General features: G+C 42.2%; 1 protein-coding gene and 1 long non-coding RNA gene across 9 annotated transcripts in view; one reads left to right on the top strand and one right to left on the bottom strand.

Moving 5' to 3' along the window:
• Positions 1 to 19,819, bottom strand: part of ABCC2 (ATP binding cassette subfamily C member 2) — a 72,037-nt gene that overhangs the window by 4,367 nt on the left and 47,851 nt on the right. For 6 of the 8 annotated variants that reach the window (XM_019459105.2, XM_019459107.2, XM_019459108.2 and 3 more), the window contains 13 exons: positions 18,880 to 19,000; positions 18,456 to 18,591; positions 17,524 to 17,743; positions 17,217 to 17,371; positions 13,475 to 13,630; positions 11,821 to 12,020; positions 9,831 to 9,957; positions 8,949 to 9,050; positions 8,388 to 8,531; positions 7,419 to 7,577; positions 6,317 to 6,483; positions 4,302 to 4,496; positions 3,233 to 3,656 (listed from right to left, as the gene is read on the bottom strand). In XM_019459105.2, the coding sequence (XP_019314650.2) occupies positions 3,527 to 3,656; positions 4,302 to 4,496; positions 6,317 to 6,483; positions 7,419 to 7,577; positions 8,388 to 8,531; positions 8,949 to 9,050; positions 9,831 to 9,957; positions 11,821 to 12,020; positions 13,475 to 13,630; positions 17,217 to 17,371; positions 17,524 to 17,743; positions 18,456 to 18,591; positions 18,880 to 19,000 (2,012 nt within the window). In that variant the 3' untranslated portion in view covers positions 3,233 to 3,526. Of the gene's footprint in view, positions 1 to 3,232; positions 3,657 to 4,301; positions 4,497 to 6,316; positions 6,484 to 7,418; positions 7,578 to 8,387; positions 8,532 to 8,948; positions 9,051 to 9,830; positions 9,958 to 11,820; positions 12,021 to 13,474; positions 13,631 to 17,216; positions 17,372 to 17,523; positions 17,744 to 18,455; positions 18,592 to 18,879; positions 19,001 to 19,819 lie in introns of those variants that run through there. The other 2 variants (XM_019459106.2, XM_053909825.1) reach the window with 2 other exon arrangements.
• On the top strand, positions 6,480 to 7,604 carry LOC128779023 (uncharacterized). Its single transcript, XR_008424900.1, has 2 exons — positions 6,480 to 6,734; positions 7,376 to 7,604. It is a non-coding gene; the product is annotated as an uncharacterized LOC128779023 (long non-coding RNA).

Below are 19,819 nucleotides of genomic sequence, written 5' to 3'. Positions count from 1 at the left end.
AGAACCAGCTCCTGATTTCATTGATCTGTTCTATTGTATGGTTTGTTGTTTGGTTCTATATCATTTTTTTCTGCTCTGATCATTATTCCTTCCTTTCTTCTCTTGGAGTTTTGTTTGTTCTTTTTCTAGTTCCTTCAGGTGTTAGGCTAGGTTGTTTGAGATTTTTCTTAAAGTAGGCTTGTATTGCTAGAAACCTCCTTTTTCGAACAGTTTTTGCTGCATCCCAAAGATCTTGGACCATGGTTTTATTTTCATTTGTCTCCATGTATTTTTTTAATTTCCTCTTGGATTTCTTGCTTGACCCATTCATTGTTTAGTATCATGTTATTTAACTTCCATGTATTTGTGCTTCTTCCAGATTTTTTCTTGTGGTTGATTTCCAGTTTCATAGTGTTGTGGTCAGAAAAGATGCCTGGTATGACTTTGAACTTTCTGAATTTGTTGAGACTTGTTTTGTGGCCTAATATGTGACCTATTCTGGAGAATGTTCCATGTGCACTTTGAGAAGAATGTGTGTTCTGTTTTAAGATGGAATGCTCTGAATATATCTTGTTAAATTCATCTGGTCCAGTTTCCTTGTTGATTTTTTGTTGGAGTGATCTGTCCATTGATTTAAGTGGGATGTTGAAGTCCCCTATTATTGTACTACTATCAATTACTTTATTATTTACTGCTTTATGTATTTGCTCCCATGTCCATATTGGATGCATAAATATTTATAATTTTTATATCCTCTTAGATTGTTCCCTTTATGGTTATCTTAAAATCTATTTTGTCCGATGTAAGTATTGCTAATTCAGCTTTCTTTTCATATCCATTTGCATGATAAATGCTTCCTTTTTTTTTTTCTTCATATTTTTTGTTTGTTTTTGAGAGAGAGGGAGAGACAATCTGAAGCAGGCTCCAGGCTCTGAGCTGTCAGCACAGAGCCTGATGCAGGGCTTGAACTCACAAACTGTAAGATTATGACCAGAGCTGAAGTTGAATGCCCAACTGACTGAGCCACCCAGGTGCCCCAACATAAAGCCTTTTAAAAAACAGTTTAGAGTCTACGTGGAAGACTCCACACTTATAGCTAAATAAGTTCTCTGCTTACTGTCAATGTTTATACAACAGTGTTTACTTAAAAGTTAGCAAAGTCATGATCAGTGTGCATTTGTGATTGAATGTGTTCTTGTCCTATGACCTAAATGGAACAAATTTCTTCAGGGAGTATTTCAAAAGGCATTTGCACAAAACTAGCCTGCAAAAAATTGAGGTTTGATTGGTACACTTAGTCTGTTTGTGCCAATGTATCATGTGGAGTTACTTTTCTTTCCCTGCTCCTGCATTGTTAGCACACATCTTTCCCATTGTGTTTATATAATTTCGAACATTGGAAAAAAATGTGTGTTCACTTGCTCTATTCTAGCTCCTGGAGATACACAAAAAAATAGTTACTGTTTTCAAGAGGCTCACAACTATGGAGACCCAAACAGAAAATTATCTGACAAAGTGATAAACACAGTGACCATAAATTAGCTGGAGAGTATTTTTTAGTTGCAAACCACAGCCCCTAACTCTGGTAAACCTAAGCAGAAAGGGAGTTTTCACATGTCAGTAGGTAGCTCACTGACTCTCCGAGAGACGAAGAAAGCCAGATTGGAGTCTTTGAAGCCAGGAATGATGCTCAACCTCACTGGACCCTGGTGCTGGGACCCCTCCACTGCTACCTCTGGAGAATAGCTGTGCCTGCCACAATTGCCATCCCCATCGCCGGGACAGATTTCGAACAAAACAGAGGAGGTGCCCCACAGAGCTGAAACCCAGACTTCTGGGAGGGTGAGCTGCTCGTGTCTCCCAGGAGCATGAGGACACCGGTTCTGGGAGTACTAGACAAAGTGCAGTCGGTGCTGCCACCCGTATGGCCTGCCGCTGCAGACGCCATTGCTAGGGCTGCTGCTGATGGAAACAGAGCAAATAGGAAAAATCCCTTCCGCATCCCGACTTGTAGCTACTATTCTCTTCCTGCAGGCACTTCCAGTCTCTGAGCATCTCACTCAACAGCTAAAATGAACAAATGAAGATATTTTATATAATTTCATCACTAAATGGAAGTCAAGAACGTACTGACCCCAAGATAATGTGACACAAAAAAATCCGGAAGATAAGGAAGGGTCAGAGCTTGGGGTGACTTCTGAAACCAGAAGACTTTGACCTTTGTTGGTAATACAAGATGCCAAAGCCCAGGACAGGAGGCCCTCTGATAAACCTGGACCCAACAGTGTACAAGTAAATGAGGAATAAACCCCATCATGCAGAAGGAGTCAACAAGGCAACGTGTCAGTCTCTAACCTGACACTAGGTCAAGGGGCGGACTCTCCCTGCAGAATTGGTAAACCACACGTTGGTCCTTGTGCAGAATTGCAGTCTGAAGTCACACCAACTGTATGGTTTGAAGCCCCTAGTGGGGAATTGAATTCAAACTGGTTCTGGGTAATGCCCCCAAGTGACAGGCAGAAGCTTTCCCAGTTTTGTTTAGGAGAGCTCAGATTCCACTCAGTCCTCCAAGAATATCCACAGATAAAATGACCAGCTTACAGTCAAAATTCACAAGGCATACAAGGAAATGAAGCATCATGAATAAGAGCCAGCAGAAACCTCATACTGAAACCTTACTAGTAACCAGAGAGAGATTAATAATTCATACTCATCAGTTTGACAAAAAGGGTTTTCAATTGGCATCACCTAGTGTATGCATGTAAACATGTGCATACTCCCCATACCTACATTATATCCTAAAGAAACTCTTACACACGTATCTCAGGAGTAATATACCAGAATGTTCCCAGCAGTATTGTTCATAACGGGAGGCGGAGGGAACCATAGAAAAAACCCTACTGACCAACATTAAAATGGATACACTGTTGGGGCATGTGGGTGGCTCAGTCAGGCGTCCAACTTTGGCTCAGGTCATGATCTGTTTGTGGGCTCAAGGCCCACATCGGGCTCTGTATGTCTCTCTCTCTGCCCCTCCCCTGCTCGTACTGTTTCTCTCTCAAAATTAATGAAACATTAAAATAATTTTTTTAAAATAAAAACATTTTTAAAAATTTTTAAAAATGGATACACTGTGTCATTTATACACTGCCACACTACAGAACGGTGAGAAAGAACCAGCCTCACTATGTGCATCAACATGCATGAATCTCAAAAATAAAACTGAACGAAAGCAATAGAAGAATACGTCAAGTATGAGTGAGGCCATTTACATAAATTAAAAAGTACACCTTGTTTAAGGATACATACCAAGTAGTAAAACTAAAATGAAAGGCAGGAGGATATAATTATCACAAAATTCAGGATAGTAGTTATCTCTGGGAAAGGAAGTAGGAAGGAGGTATAATCAAAGTGGGTTCACAAAACGGGGGTTCTGCTGGAGCTGGTAATACCCTTCTTTAAAAGGTACATTTCACATACTTCTGTGTGATAGCTTTCATAAAAAATAAGGAATAATCCTTCCTTCTGCAGCCCATGGCACCTACTGTCAGAGTGATGTGCTATTCACATTTTCAATGCCAGCTTCTTTGGCCATCAAACAAAAGGGGCCAGAATTTTTCAGCAGTTCGTTAGGGGTGCCATACTCTACAATCTTCCCGTTGTCTAGGACCATTATCCTGAAACAAAGGAGAAAGAAAGGTCTTAGCAGCATCTCAAATCTTGGCATTTATAAGAACAACTAGTACTAAGTTGTGGTATATTCATTCATAAAAGGTGATAAAGCAGTGAGAATGAGTGAACTATAGCTGTGTTAGTCTGGGTGGATTCCAGAGATAATGCCAAAGAATCAAGTGGAAGAATATATACAGTATAAGTCCATTTACATAAGTTTTTGTTTTTTTGTTTTTGTTTGTTTTTTTAAGATATACATTGTTGGAGGGAGACTATTCTCCAAACAGGTCCCAAGATTATGGACATTACCCCCATTTTAAATGTAAGATGTCAGAGTTGGAAGAAGCAGAAAACTTCTAGTTATTGTATGGAGGAGCTGCTGAGACCCAGTTGAATTGAGAAAATCTGTGGTTAATATCTGCCTCTCGTGGCTTGGGCCTCCACCTCCCACACTCAGTTAATTTACTATTGCCTATTATACCCTCAGGACTGTTCCCTTAACACCCTGTTGGCTTTTATTAGCGTGATGTAGAATTTTGGACCCATTACTTGAACTCTCGGAATCTTTGGCTGGAAGATATCTTACGGCTAATGTGCTTAGTTTTTTCAGGGCTCAGTTGTGTCTGTCCAGCTCTGTCACTCATACTCACTTGTCACTGTCCATGATGGTGTGGAGCCTATGAGCAATGGTGATAGTCGTGCAGTGGGAGAACTCCTTTTGGATGGTCGTCTGGATAAGGTGATCGGTCTCTATATCCACCGCAGCAGTGGCCTCATCCATGATCAGAATCTTGGATTTCCGAAGCAGAGCCCTGGCCAGGCACAGCAGCTGCCTCTGCCCTATGCTGTAGCCAATGGAACAAACCAAGCATTAGCTCCTCAGGACCAAGGCAACACGTGGGATGGGCGTGCGTGCACATACACGTGCACTTTTCATGTTCCGGATCAGGCTTTCAGAACCCCTACTCCTAGATTCCTCCAGGATGAACACCTAACAGAAGAGGTGAACACCATGTTTTCCTAACTTTCTCCATTAGAAGACCTACCACAGGTACTTAATTTTAAAATTCATATTTCTGGGTCCCACTCTTCCCAAGCAGAATGGGGAGGAGCCTAGAAACATGTATTTTTAATAAGCACCCCAGGCAATCTCCATGTTTGATGAGTCTGGAAAACCCTAGCCCAGGAATAGTTCTTTGCATCACTACAGTAATAGCCCAGCACCTCAACAGTAATTCCAAAATAACTCGGGATGCCACCAAGTTCAGTGCAGCAATATTTGACCTGGCACCGTGAATATCGGGTGACACTGCATCAGAATGCCCCAATGGCGTTTCTTAGTGGCCTTAGCAAACCCATTCATTATTTTAATGTGTAATTCTAGTCTCAAGGCTAATTATTTGTTCAAGGCCTTCTGCCTCGATGAGAGACATAGCTCTCTAATGAACGTGATGTCTTGGTGTGGGATGCAATGTATGTGGAATTCGAATATGCTAGTAAAATGCAAATCGCTTTAATTTGCTAAAAGCCAGTAATGAAGGCTGGACCTCTTACTTACATAAAGAAGCTTTGGGAAATGATGTGGAGGAAATATTCAGGAATTCGCTAATTGCTCTTTCCTGCTGTGGCCATTAGGGAACGTATTAAACAGAGGGCGGCTAGACTAGAGTTCTGTAATTCTCTGTGAGAAAATTTCCGCAGGAGATGAGAAGTCACCCAAGATGAACTTCCAGTTTTTCTCTGTAATGTAGGAACAGAGACACTGTAAAACTGTACTTCAGTTGTACCAAACTCCTGCCTGGCTCAGTCGGGCTTCACAGTAATAGGCTGTTACCGAGGCCCCAGTCTGGTGTTCAGCTGCTATCTCTCCTTCCAAATGATCGATCTCCCATCACGCACCAGAGAAATGTTAAGTTTCAACCCTCAACCCTGGTCTGAAATCAAGGCCCTGATGATGCCGGATAGGTGTCTCCCAGCAAGGATAGAGAAGGATGGGAGGATTTTTGTTCTCACAAACCAGACGTGTCAAGGCCCGTGTCACATCTTGCCAGAGGGACCCACACGGCCCACATGTCTGCGTATCCACTATATGACATTACTTTGTACACGATCAATGCATATTTGTGGACTGAATAATCTTTTCCATAGGCCTAAAAATCTACTTAAGTCCTGCTAGTTCCTAGATCTGTTGCTGATGGTTAACAAACTTGGTGCCATTCTATACCAAAGCTTACAAGTATTCTCTGGGGCTACACACCAAAGTCACCTAGGCCCTGACTCAACTGGTCTGGGGTGCAGCCTGGGCATTGGAATTTCAAAAAAATGTTCCCAGGTGATTCTAGTGTGTAGCGTAGTTAGGAATCAATACTCTTAGGCAGTGCTTCTTAAGCTGTAATGTACACACAAATCCCTTGGAATCTTGCTAAAATGTAGATTCTGATTAGGAAGTAGGGTTGAGTCAGAGTGTGCATTTGTAGCAAGTTTCCAAGAGAAACCAGAGCTGCTGGGCCTCCCTTCAGTTCTGAGCTTCATCTGCTAACGTTCCACGCCCTACCTACCACTGGGACTGGAGCAATCCTATGATACCACGGACTACCTAGCCCAAGGAACAAACGAGTGGATCCCCTTCACTTCCTCCCAGTGCCTGTGGGTTATGAAACATTACCTAAGGTTGTCACCAGCCTCTGTCACTTTATGGGACAATCCAAGTTGCAGGCCAGCCACAAAGGATTTGAGGTGAGCCAGCTCCAGGGCCTTCCAAATCTCCTCATCTGAGTGGTTGTTAAAAGGATCTAGATTCATCCTCAGGCTTCCAGAGAACAGGATGGGATCCTGCAAGTCAAGGGATGAGGGGGCTATTGAGGGTAATGACAAAAAAGGGTCTAGCAGGGTTTTTTTGTTTTGTTTTGTTTTTTTGTGGCCAGGAGAAAGTAGCGAGGACTGGCCTGAGGTGCAAAGCTGGTTAGTGGTCAAGCTTTTGCAAAGTTTCCTCACTGAAGACTAAAGGGGCTGCCAGAGGATTAAAAGGAGTTCTTGGTTTTTTCATTTTAAGATTCATTTATGGATTTCCATGAAAACTCATGGTAAGGAGGTGGAAGGGTCAGGTGGTCAGGGGAAGGGACAGTACAGAAGAATTTATTAAGCTGCAGAAAAGATTCAAACTGAGCTAACACCAGACAAACCAAAACCACCCCCCAGAGACTTGGCTAGAAGAGCAGAGGAAGAATGGTTCTAATAAGGACCCATATATCACCACCCCCCCCCCCCCCAAACCCCGCCTAAACCTCCAAGAGAGGCCTTATTTGGCAGGGTCCAGAGAGGAAGCCAAAGAGAAGCCTTTTTTTGCTGATGCACTAAGTGTTCCACTTGCTGGCAAAAACCTGCAGCAAATTCCCTCCGCTATCTTTTAACCATATCAAATGGGGAGTATAAAGCTTAATGGTTTCAAGCTTCAGCGGCAAAACTGCTAATGTTGATCGCAAAGGTCTTGCGAACCTAGGATGGGCTACAGAAATGCTAAATAATCATCCGCTCTATTTGACTGCTGTTGTGTTGCTGCCACCTAGTGATTAGATTTTGGCAGTGACATAAGTATATTGCCACAAAATGCAAAAGTTATTTTTGTCAGTTCTGGAAACCATGTGTCGTAGGGTATCCTGGGTAGAATGCAGAAATGAGACTGCTAACTGAATATACATCAAGAAGATGCATATGTTTCCTGCAGAAAAATCTGTCCCCTGCTGCACGTGCAAAGTTCTAGACCTCACCTGGGGGATGATGGTCAGTTTCTCTCGGAGGTCATGGAGCCCAATGGAAGCAATATCTACCCCATCAATGATGATCTGGCCACCTGCAGCCTCTAGGATTCTGAAGAGGGCATTTGTCAAGGATGACTTCCCAGCTCCTGTCCTGCCGACCACACCAACCTATAAATACAGTTCCTTTGTACATTAGTTTGCCGTGTACTTCTTTGGGGGAAAAATGTTTAGCCTGGGACATTCTGGGCACTGACTGGCTACTTCATCTCTAAGGTGTTCAACTGATATTGATTTTTGGTGGGGGAAAAAGGGCCCAGATGTCAGGAAAAAGATGCCTTCTCATTCTACCTTCTCAACTGTTGGTTGCTCAGAACTGTAATGACCATTGGAAATGTACACATCAACAGCTGTTGTTGTAATTATGATAAGACATTATAGGGTTTAAAAAAAAATCTTTGTTTAGAAGTGAGGAAAAGGGAAGGGTCAGGCCTAGCATCAGTTGAGAACCTCAGCATCCTTACCTAGACTTTTTTTTTTTTTTTTCTTTTACATTTTTACACCAGACCCCAAGTCCTCATAGAGAAGGTGCAGGACTTTGCAGACCAGAGAACTAAGTCATTATCTCTGCAGAGACCACCTCCACATTGCTGTTCTCACCAGTTCCTTCCCCAGGCTGGGTGCTTTCTATCATGCCCTTACAGGAAAGGAGCTACATCAGCAACAGAAGATGATGCTGGAGGGAGGCAGGGAAGGGCTCAGCAGAAAACTCTTACAGCCCCAGTAAGTCTGTTTGATCCCTTGTTGACATCTTGCCCTCTGGAGGAGGAGAGGGTGTGTCCTTATACCTCCCTTGGGCAGAAGTGTCCTGACCCTATCCCTCCACCCCAATGATGAAAGCAGAGTCTGGCTGCTCTCCCCCTCCAACTGTGTTCTGATCACAAGGACTCACACTCAGGCCTTTCTTCAAGCTCCACCTACCTTCTCCATACTCTTAATGTCACAGGTGATCCCTTTCAGTATGAGATCCAGCTCAGGCCGGTACCGTAGTTGGTAGTTGTTGAACTGGATCTCCCCTTTGCTGGGCCAACCTGGGGGAGGTCTCTTATCAGTCACCCAGGGTGCCTGGCAAAGAGACAGGAAGGGAAGTGCTTTACATGGTGGCAATTCACTGAATGGTACCCATAGGACTCCTATCACAGAGCAGAAGGATAGCAGTAACCCAGCCACCTGTGGGCATCTGCAATGATGAGACTGCAACTCCCAGAAGTTTCCAATTAAAGAACCCCCATCCCTCAAGGTTTCTCTGTGGAGCTACGGAATGAAGACACCTTTTAACTTAGTGCATTCCAAGACCTGACTTCCCCCCAAACCATTTCCTATCTAAGTTGTAAGAAATTGGGTTGAGTTAGAGCACCGTGATTTGTAGGAGAAACTTTATGATTCCATATGAAATCTCTAGACAGGGTAAAGATACTCTTTTGAAGGAAACTTTTTTTTTTTTTTTTGGCTTGTCCATGGGTTCTTCTAATTTCTCCTTACCTCGTTTTCCACTTTGATGTACTCATTTATTCGTTCAACAGCCACAATGTTGGTCTCTACTTCTGACGTCATCCTCACTAACCAGGTCAGGGTTTGTGTGATCTACAGAAAATCATCTCAGGCTCAGAAACCAACTCAATTTGTCAAACCATAAGGTCAGTCCAGTAACTCTGGTGAACAACAGAGTCCTTTTGGGTGCTCCGCCATGATCACGTTGGGCCTATATTAACTCCTAATGAACACAGCACCATACAGAACCAGCTGGTAGCTATGTAAACCTCCTGCATATTAGTTACAAAAGATGGCCAAGTGACTCATCAAATGAACGTCATTTAGTGAATATTTATTACTGTGACAGACATAGTCTTGGGCACTAGGAAATAATGTCTAACATGTATCCCCTAGTCATGCTGGGGATGCATATCGTTTTATTGGACTCTTGATTAGAATTTTCTTGATTAGAATTAACTATTCTGTGATTTAAGAAAAACAAACATAGAAGAAGACAGTCAAAAGATTTTCTGGTTACTACTACATTATGGAAAAGAAACTCGTTTATTCTCTTTTGACTAGAATCAAGCAAAGAGGCAAAGAGATGGGGACTATTAGGTTGCTTCATATCAAACTGCTTTCTTAACTGCCAAAGGCAACAAAGTTTTTGTCCGTTTTTCCAGATGACACTGGTGCCTGCTTAGAAAGGGTAAGGAGCATGTCCATAGACTACACAATTAGTAAGAGATAGAGCCAGGGTTTGAACCTTAGTCTTCCCTACTCCCTTCTAGATCTAGAAAGGAATCAAGAGCACAAACTCCATGGTAGACTCTAGACTCGATTTAAGAATAAGTGCATTAATTTAACCAAACTCCCAACCTTAAGACTCACATTAAGTGCATTGGACAGAACAAAGCCCACAGTGTCTCCACTTAGTGTATCTCTATAAATAACCATCATCATAGATGCAAAGAAGACAATCAGGTTCCCAATCAGCTCCAGACGGACTGCAAGCCACCTGTAGGGCAACAGAACCAGAGAGAAAGGTGTCACTGATCTTCACCTCCTTACCCTAACCAGGAACCTACGTGTTCATGGAACACTCTCAGAGGGATTGAGTTGGTAGGGCTGTGTTCTCATGAGATGCCTCAATTTGACTATACCATGTGTTCCTAAAATCTTTTAAATTAGATTTTAGAAAATAAATTGCATCTTAAAGGTACTAGAGGAGCTTGCTAACCTAAGGGAATTCTATGATTTGGTGTCTCCCATACTTGACAAATCATAAGAACCATCTGAGGTAATAGTTAAAAGTACACAAAATTCATGCCAAAAAAAAAAAAAAAAATCCTGGACTTTAACCCCCAGGAGATTCTGGTTCAGAGAGCCTAGGGTGGACTTCAGGAATCCATATTTTTAAGTAAACTCTACCCCCAATGTGGGGCTCAAACTCATGACACCAAGATCAAGAGTCATGCTCTACTGACTAAACCCACCAGGCACTCCAGGAATCTGTATTTTTTTCTTTTTGTTTGTTTCTTTAGAGAAAGAAAGAAAAAATCTTTTTTCTTTTTTAATGTTTATTTTGAGAGAGACAGAGTGTGTGTGTGTGTGTGTGTGTGTGTGTGTGTGTGAGTTGGGGAGGGACAGAGAGAGGGACAGAATCCCAAGCAGGCTCTGCTCTGTTAAAGCAGACCCTGACACATGATCCATGAAATCATGACCTGAACCAAAATCAAGAGTCAGACGCTCAACTGACTGAGCCACCCAGGCACCCCAGAAATTTATATTTTTAATAAATGTTCTAAGTGATCTCTTTTGATTAGGCAGGGCAATAGAGAAAAGGGATTAGGCAATGCCATAGAGAATCCATCTGTAAGTGAAGAAAGTCAGCAGCACACGAAGGTTCAACGTACCCTGATTTCATGATTTTAAAAAGGGAAAGAAGCTGGTGGTGGAGGTGCAAGTGGATCACAGGGTGAGATGTTGGAACTTTATGGAGAACTGGATAATGTGTAGACATCATTCATAAAATTTGACTTTCCCAAAGAAAATGAATTTAAGTTTGCACCAATAATTCTAGCACATGTACAAATAAATGATACATATTTTATAACGGCGTCTAAATAGGATTGACTCACATGCCAATGTTCTTCTTGGAAAGTATCTAAGAAATAAAGTCTCTTTACAATCAGAGTCCTGACCGCTCCATGTTCCAGGTAATACGGAACATCATTAGCCTGCCCTTAACACTTCAAGATAATGTGGAAGCCACTCAGGAATGGTCACTTCCTGAAAAAGACATCCAAGGACATATCCCTTCTTGCCAGGGTCTAGTGATGCTGAAGAAATGAAGGACGCTCACCCTACTCAGGATTCACCTCCTTGGATAGGAGCTTTCCAGGTCTGTCATCACTGGTTTTACCTAAACATTCCATAGTCTCCTCCCTCCAATCTTGGCTTCTTTTGCCACCCTACAAGAGCACACTGCCCATGGAGAGTCTCACATCTGCTCTCAGGGAAGCCAACTACGCATTCCCAGTTCACCCAGCACTGCTTAAGTAGCTGGGATACCGAATGCTTATCGATGTCATTGGACTTCCACCAAAGCCCTATGATATAGGTTGTGTTCTAGCTGCTGTAAAACAAACCAAAAATGAGATTTTCCTTAGGTCAAGGCATTTTACCCAACTTGGTAAATAGAGTAGGCACAAGCATCCAGTCTCTGACTCCAAACTTCATACTTTCTTCTACTTACACAACAAGTATGTTTGGGCACAGTGAAATTCACATCGCTGGCTACACCTGCCCTCCCATAGCTAAGGTCAAACATACATAACCCTAAGCATATATTTGGGTAAATACCCAGGGGTAGCCTCACCTGTTGGAGACAATCCAAGAGAAGACACATTTCTGGTTGGTGTCAATCCCCACCTCATTATGTTTTAGAAATCGCTGCTGATGCTCAAAGGCACGGATGACAGACAAACCTGACACAGTCTCACTGAAGTGAGAGTAGATTGGGGACCTGGTGACAGAGTCCAGACGTTTCAGCTGGCGGGAAGTAGCCACATACAACATCTGGACCCCAAAAGTAAACAGTCAGTCACAATCACATTGCATATGCAGTATCTCTTCCTCTGTGGCCATGACCCAGCATTCTTCACCTTGATGGCCACAGCCCATATCTGAACAGAAGACTCTAGGCTCACCTCTGGCTAGGAGAATGAGGAGAGAGGCCTGGGAAGACATTGGTGGGGAACAGAGGAGGATGAAAGTGAGGAGACTACACCACTTGAGGAATTTAGTCAGCCTGAACCATATTCTCCCAAAGAATCCGCATATATTGTCCAAGCAACAGTTTTTGTAGTAGCTGGAAAAACTGTCTCCAAAGGGATTTTGTAAATTACAGCTGGGACCCAAGGGGTGTGGAAAGTGGAGATGGGCAGAAAATGGCCAGAGAAATGTAGCCTGAGGATTAGATAAAAATTGAATAGTCAGGCAAGTGACCAAACTGTGCTTCAATGGTGTATGAAGGTAGTTCTGGAAATATGTGGAACGTTGAGGGTCTAAGAACTAGAACTATATGTGCAGACAAACCTTGAGACACAAGGCTGAAGGATGAGATTTAGTGGAATGCAGTTCTGCAGTGCTACTGGAGTCTGTGAGGATTTGTTGAGACCAGGAAAGAGCTGGTCATTTCAGAGTCTGGACCCAAAACGTTTTACCTAGAAGTTTCCTCAAATATCCTTCTTCTTACTGTTGGCTTATCATTAATGGCTGAGAGGTTGTTACTGAGATAGCAATGTACCTGAGGAACTTAACACAAATACCAGGGGTTGTCACCTTACCATGAGCCACAAGGCTGCACTTAACTGCAAGTTTTTCAGAATTGTTTTCCCAACGTAAACAGTTCATCCATGGAATTCTCTCCACAGCTTGCCTTGCCTCATCAGTTTTTAATATGGGCGTGGAGTCCCCTCCACTTGCTTCACTTGGCTTTCAAGCTATCTGTTCCCTCAAGAATATATTGGCATTGAGTCTAAGTCATCCATAGACATCCATGTGAAACTAGAATTGCCCTGAAGTGAATAGAGATCTAGCTTCTGCCAAGAGACATCTCCCAGCAGATAAGCCTAAGCCAATCAAGGAAGCAGCCATAGCACAACTCTTCTAGAAGCAACCCATCACCTATCCATTACGGGGGATCTTACAGAACTTACAGACTGTCCAGAGCCAACCTCAAAGTAGTCTTAGGTCCAAACATAAATCTGCCCCATGTAAATCTTTAGTTGAGGGTTGGGGGAGGGCAGCAGCTAAAGTGAGATCTGCTGTGAACCACACACCAGTTGGTGCTGACACTCCATCTCCAGACAGTGGCCTCTGGACTCCTCAGTATGTCAATATAGGACTAAGTGACAAAGATGCTAGAGAGGACTGAATGACTAGCAATAAACAAAAGAGAAGATTCTCAGGAGGGAGCCTGGGCTTTTGTAAGTAGAGAGAAAAGGACACCCAGGTCTTTTTGAACCTACCTGCACAAATGTATAAATGATGCCAAGGGGAATGATGATGGTGATAAAGATGGGAGTGGCTATGCAGATCATGACAAGGGTGCTGATGATTCCCAGGAAGCACAGTATCCAGCTTCGCAGGGACAAGGGGAGGGTGTCATCCACCATGGAGATATCCTAGGAACACATAAATTAGAAGAATGCTATGCAAATAGGTTACTAGGACATCTTCCATCTTCCTGACTCCAGCAGGGGAATTGTTGGATTCTGGGTTCCCAGTGAGTCCTTCATTTAATCATTTCATGGTATTCATTTGCAATACACTTTTCTGCTCATCCCAATAACCAATATCACTTCTGTAATTTCTTCATCTTTCTAAATCCTTCCAAACAGATATGGCAGTCACCCTTCACTTTTTTCAACAGACTTGGTAAAGGTTTTCACTCTTCTCAGTGAAATTCTCACTTGTCAAATTTATTAAACCATTCATAATCATTGTAAGCTAATAGAGACTTAGAGGTAAATCCTCCTCTAACTGAGCCAATTCAATTTAATTTAACTTTACACAGGTCCTAATTCCATTCAGTACCTAGAACAGAACCTGGCACATAACAAGCATTCCTTCTGTTTGAAGCCTCCAGTCAACAAGCCTTGTCACCGACCCTTGACTGAAGAATCATCATCTACCTGGCAAGCTGTTTTCTCTGCTGAGCAGAGAGCTTCATGAGGAGAGGGAGGTGGAGGTCAAACGTGACACTCGCCTGGCCAGTGTTCTAACCAAGTAACCCAGAGGTGACAAATCGGTCTTACTGCCATATTGCCTTCATGTCATGTTGAATAAATGAACAAATGGATAGATGGATGGGTGGATGGATGGATGGATGGATGGATAATGGTTCAGTATACACAGGAAGTCTGACTTATACTTTGGGCTTCCCTTACTTACATTTCTTAGATTATATGGATTTTAGCATTAGTAATATGTGAGTATCAAGGTGAGTTCAAATTATCTCTGGAGTGTCCCAAACTGGGTAAGGGATAACAGTTTCCCAAGAGTCCTGAATGACTGAGTCTAATTTACCTTCTCAGAGTCCTATCAGAATGCAAATAACTATATGTCCAGGATTGGCAGAAAAAAAGAAATCCTTACCAGCTATCAGTTCTATACAGATTACTTTTTGTCCTTTACTGGCATAGATTCTCCCACTTTCTTTCTTCCATCCTCTCCCTTCACCTCTTAAGGGCTCAGCCATCTATTCCACAGGACTCTAAATCAAACTCTCCTTTATAGGTATGAGCTCCCTTTCCCCACAAAACTCACCATATAGTCAATGACAGTTTCCTTTTTCATGCAAAAGCTGTTAGCAAAATATGACAGTTGCCTAACTAACTCACAGTAAGGTCTCTGCATTCTTTTTCAGAAGATTAATTATATACATATAATTTTATAATTTATATTTATATACGGTTCTATATAATACATATATAATTATACATTTTTATATATATATATATATATATATATACACACTTATACATATATATAGTATATATAAATATAATTAACCTGGCACATAACAAGCATTCCATGTTTTTTGGGTTTTTTTTTAATTTTTTTTTTTTAACGTTTATTTATTTTTGAGACAGAGAGAGACAGAGCATGAACGGGGGAGGGGCAGAGAGAGAGGGAGACACAGAATTGGAAGCTGGCTCCAGGCTCTGAGCCATCAGCCCAGAGCCCGACGCGGGGCTCGAACTCACGGACCGCGAGATCGTGACCTGAGCTGAAGTCGGCCGCTTAACCGACTGAGCCACCCAGGCGCCCCCAAGCATTCCATGTTTTATATATTCCATATATATATATATATATATATATATATATATATATATATATACACACACACACCCATATATTCCATGTAATAAATATATATTACAACATCAGAAAAGAGTGTGCAATCTTTGCAAAATTCCTGTGAGAAATCTCCCCATTTAAAATTGCATGCCCAGGGTGTCTAGATGGCTCAGTTGGTTAAGCATCTGACTTCAGCTCAGGTCATGATCTCGCAGTTCACGAGTTTGAGCCCTGCATCGCGCTCTGTGCTGACAGCTTGGAGCCTGGAGCCTGCTTCAGATTCTGTGTCTCCCTGTCTCTCTGCCCCTCCCCTGCTCATGCTCTGCCTCTGTCTCTCAAAAATAAGTGTTAAAATTTTTTTAAAATAAAATAAAATTGCATGCTCTTTGGGGCATCTGGCTGGTTCAGTCAGTAGAGCATGGGACTCTTGATCTCAGGGTTGTGAGTTCAAGCCCCACATTTGGCATGGAGCCTGTTTTAAAATGAAATAAAATAAAATAGGGGCACCTGGGTGGCTCAGTCAGTTAAGCGTCCAACTTCAGCTCGGGTCATGATCTCACGGCTCATGGGTTCAACCCCACATCAGGTCAGAGCCTGGAGCCTTCTTTGGATTCTGTGTCTCCCTCCCTCTCTGCACCTCCTCTGGTCGCACTCTGTCTCTCTCTCTCTCAAAAATAAACATTAAAAATAAAATAAAATGAATAAAATAACTAAAAAACTAACATAACTAACATAACTAACCTAACAACCTAACATAAAATAGTATGTTTTTTTAGGTTTTATTAAAGAGCAGAAAACCCACTGAAGTTGTCTCCAATGACATCATGCTCACCATATTTGTCCCAGAGGAAAGTGATAAATGGAGACCAGTCAACTTGTCCAGTTTTAAAGCAGCTACGATGTCCCAGAACTTAGCTGTGGGCTGGCCTTTGTGTCTGTTCTGAGGCCAAAAAGATAAGGGTCTAAAGCTACTCAGACAGTGTGAAAAATGTGCTCCCTTTTCTACAAACAAGAAGACTAAAAGCGTGCTGATGACAGTCGACTATTAGAATTACTTGATTTCTGCCTCTGTTCCTAAAATCTCCATCTCAAATGCATGAAGAATCATGGGTTGGGTTTGGCTCTTGGAAGACAGCCATCTATGATCTTATCATTTATTAAGCATTCCAGCGCCTCATACAGTCCTTGGCTCATACCAGCTGCTTGATAAATACCGTTGAATAAATGAATGCTAAGCGTTCCCGGATCTGCAGTACATGGAAATAATGTTTTAGAACTTTATTAAAATTATAGGTGGCTCTTTTCCATAATCCAGACTTCATTTACTTATCTTAAAGTATCAAAGATAGAATAGGAATGGAGCAGAGACCAAGCAAAGGGTTATTCTGTTTTCTCTTTTATGGACCATCATAGCCAGTGATTGTGTTTTACATGTGTTTTTCCCTCTGCAGGATAATCCCTCTCATTTTTCTTCTACTGCCAACCCCCCTCCCCCCACCATATCTCCCTGGCTAAGTTCCTTTTATGACTTAAGTCTCACATTTTCTGACATTTCCCGCTTTGTCACCAGGATGAGCTAGTACCTCTTTGCTCTGTCACTGTTTTGTACTCCCAGAACAGCACTATATACACATGTTGTTATTGGTTTTATTGTGTCCTGTCATACTCCTTTATTTCCTTGACTGTCTCCCTCACTAGATGGTGAGCTCTTAAAGGGCCAGAGCTTTTCATCTCTATATCCCCAGGATCCTTGGGACCTCACACAAGGTGCTCAATAAACATTTGCATGCTAAGTGGACAAAAGAACTATAACTGTATACTGTTGCCTAGGGGGATAGGAGAATTCTTTCCCTGTTCACAGTGGAAAGATCCTAAAACACAACATCGTACAGCCCTTTAGATACTTACACCAGCGAACCTGTTCACAATCCGGCCTGTGGGTGTTGTGTCAAAAAAACTCATGGGTGCTCGAAGGATATTGGTTAGCAGTTGCTTGTGAAGGATGTTTGACGCGTGAGTGGAAGCACGGGCACTGCAAAGATTTCCTAGGAGCACAAACACACCTAAAAATGGAACCAGTTTAGTCAGTACTATGCACAGGGATCCCTGAAGACCTGTGCCAAGGACACGATGGCAATTTCTTCCCTGAGTCTAGACAAAGTACACAGACCAGGCAGATTCTGTAAGAGATGGCTGGTATAGCCATCAGACGTACCTTGTACCAATCCCAGAGCTCCATAGACACCAACTCTCAGGTCCCTCTGTGAGGCTGGATAGTTAGTGCCATTATAGGTTTTAGAGTCATTGGTCCAAGCACTGAGCCAGAGGTTGGATCCAATATAAGCCACAGCATTGATCACATAGGCAATGATGATGAAGAATATCAAACACAATCCCATGGCTCGCAGGTATTTCAGGTAGATGGACAGCTTCACCTGAAAAGCACCCACCCTCAGTATTAGAAATCCTAACGGCTTTTGGTGAGTAGTTACCTAGAATACCAATCACAAGGGGGAGTGGAGTCCCCTGGAAAAGTGGATAGCAGGTAGCAAAATTTGGTAATCTGTGGTCACAATTTCTGCATTAGGCCAGGATACTAATGGATGCTGAAATACAATGTGGGGTAAATAATATCACATTATTAATGATCTTCTAGATACAATTAAGAGAGAAAGATATCAAAATAGAGTGGGAGAACAACAACACAGACACAACAGAGTGGGATGGAGGGTATACTGCAGACCTTGGAGCTTGTTTTTAGTAATTTGGATTTAAATTAAGACCTTAAACTTAAGACCTTGTTTTTAAGTTTTATTAATTTGAATTGTGTGCTCTCAGATCGACTTAGTGTTTTCTGGCTCCAAGAATTGCATCTCAAAGCAGTTTTGTTGTTCCCTCCACATATCAGAATGGAATTACTTATGCAATGTGGTATGAGGATGTTCACAGGAAACCTGTCATTCTTGGAAATAGGATTTGATAGAAAGCCCAAAGCCTCTACTAACATTTCAATGATGAAGCTGAAGATTTGCAAAGCACATAAGACATATCCCGCCTGTAGATATGTATTCAAGTCACCAAACTTTAAAATGTTCAGATCCCAAGCCTTAGATCACCTCAAATTGTACTTTTTATTGTGGCCTTCACCTTTTCAGTTTGTATGAATTCCTTCTTAATTAGTTTTTGTCCTTTCACTAGTTCTTCCTCCTCCTTCAGGGTATTCACATTCCGAGTTTTCAAAGAGTTTTTTAGGGATTTCCGGTGCCTGCTACTGGACCTAGAACTGAGAAAGAGAGGAGGAAAGCATTCTTGAGGACGCACAGATGCATCCGGGGGGTCTTGTTGCAAACAGATGTCATAGTCGCTCTGCTAACATCAAAGTGCATTTCAGAACACATGGCCATAGGGAAACACCCCACCCCGCCCCTGCTCTCCATACAAAGAAACAAAGGAAGAGCTGGGAGTGTCCCCGGTGTCTACTCCCTCAGGACAAGCCCACAGAGAAAAAGAGAATGATCAGATGGAAATATGGAAGTGATGACAAGGGCTGCCAGCTGAATAGATGACCAACCTGTGACTAAGTGTTCGATGAAGGCTGTTCTCTCTTCTCATGGTCAAGGAGGCCACCTCCTCAGGGATTTCCTCCACACTGGGCATCAGCCCACAGTCATCTTCTTCACTGTCCTCATTGACTAGGAGACACATCAAAGGTTAGGGAGGTGGCGACATAGAGCTGTCTGAATTCTATGAACAAGGAAGAGTTCTTTCTGATCTAGCTGGCCCTTTAGCAAGAGACCACAAATGTATACATAGGCTGGAATATTTTGCTTCAGAACTATTACTTATTAGTATCTCTAATAGCTGAGAAATACAAGGATAAAGGAGAGATGAGTTAATGTTCTAGTGGAAGAGAAAATGGTAAAAAGGAGAAAAATATTCCCAGAAGCTTCTCAGTTCTTTTGCAGCAAAGAAAGAACTTTTAAGGTTATAGTAGATAAGCAGAGGAGTCCTAATTCCCAGAATTTACTAGAAAGGGGAGTATAAATTAAAAATGCTCTTCTTGGGGCACCTGGGTGGCTCAGTCGGTTAAGCGGCCGACTTCAGCTCAGGTCATGATCTCGAGGTCTGTGAGTTTGAGCCCTGCATCGGGCTCTGTGCTGACAGCTCAGAGCCTGGAGCCTGTTTCAGATTCTGTGTCTCCCTCTCTCTGACCCTCCCCTGTTCATGCTCTGTCTCTCTCTGTCTCAAAAATAAATAAACGTTAAAAAAAAAAATGCTCTTCTTGAAATTCAAATAACTTTACAAACTTTTGTGAATTTAAAACACTTTAAAAACATATGCTGCAAATAAAGAATACATTTTTAAAATTGAAAATAAAATAAATAAAATGTAAAACAGCCTGGACATCAGTGGCAATGGTAAAGACCTCTGGAAATTGATAACTCCATAAAGCAGTGAGAATACTGGCAAAATATTGTTAAACTTTTTTCCTAACTCTGCAATTAACCAAA

This window comes from Panthera pardus, unplaced genomic scaffold (genome assembly GCF_024362965.1).
Source record: "Panthera pardus isolate Hobbes unplaced genomic scaffold, ASM2436296v1 HiC_scaffold_22, whole genome shotgun sequence".
Taxonomy (NCBI): Eukaryota; Metazoa; Chordata; class Mammalia; order Carnivora; family Felidae; genus Panthera; species Panthera pardus.
Note: the sequence above shows the minus strand (reverse complement) of the source record. Positions and strands in the feature narration are given on the sequence as shown.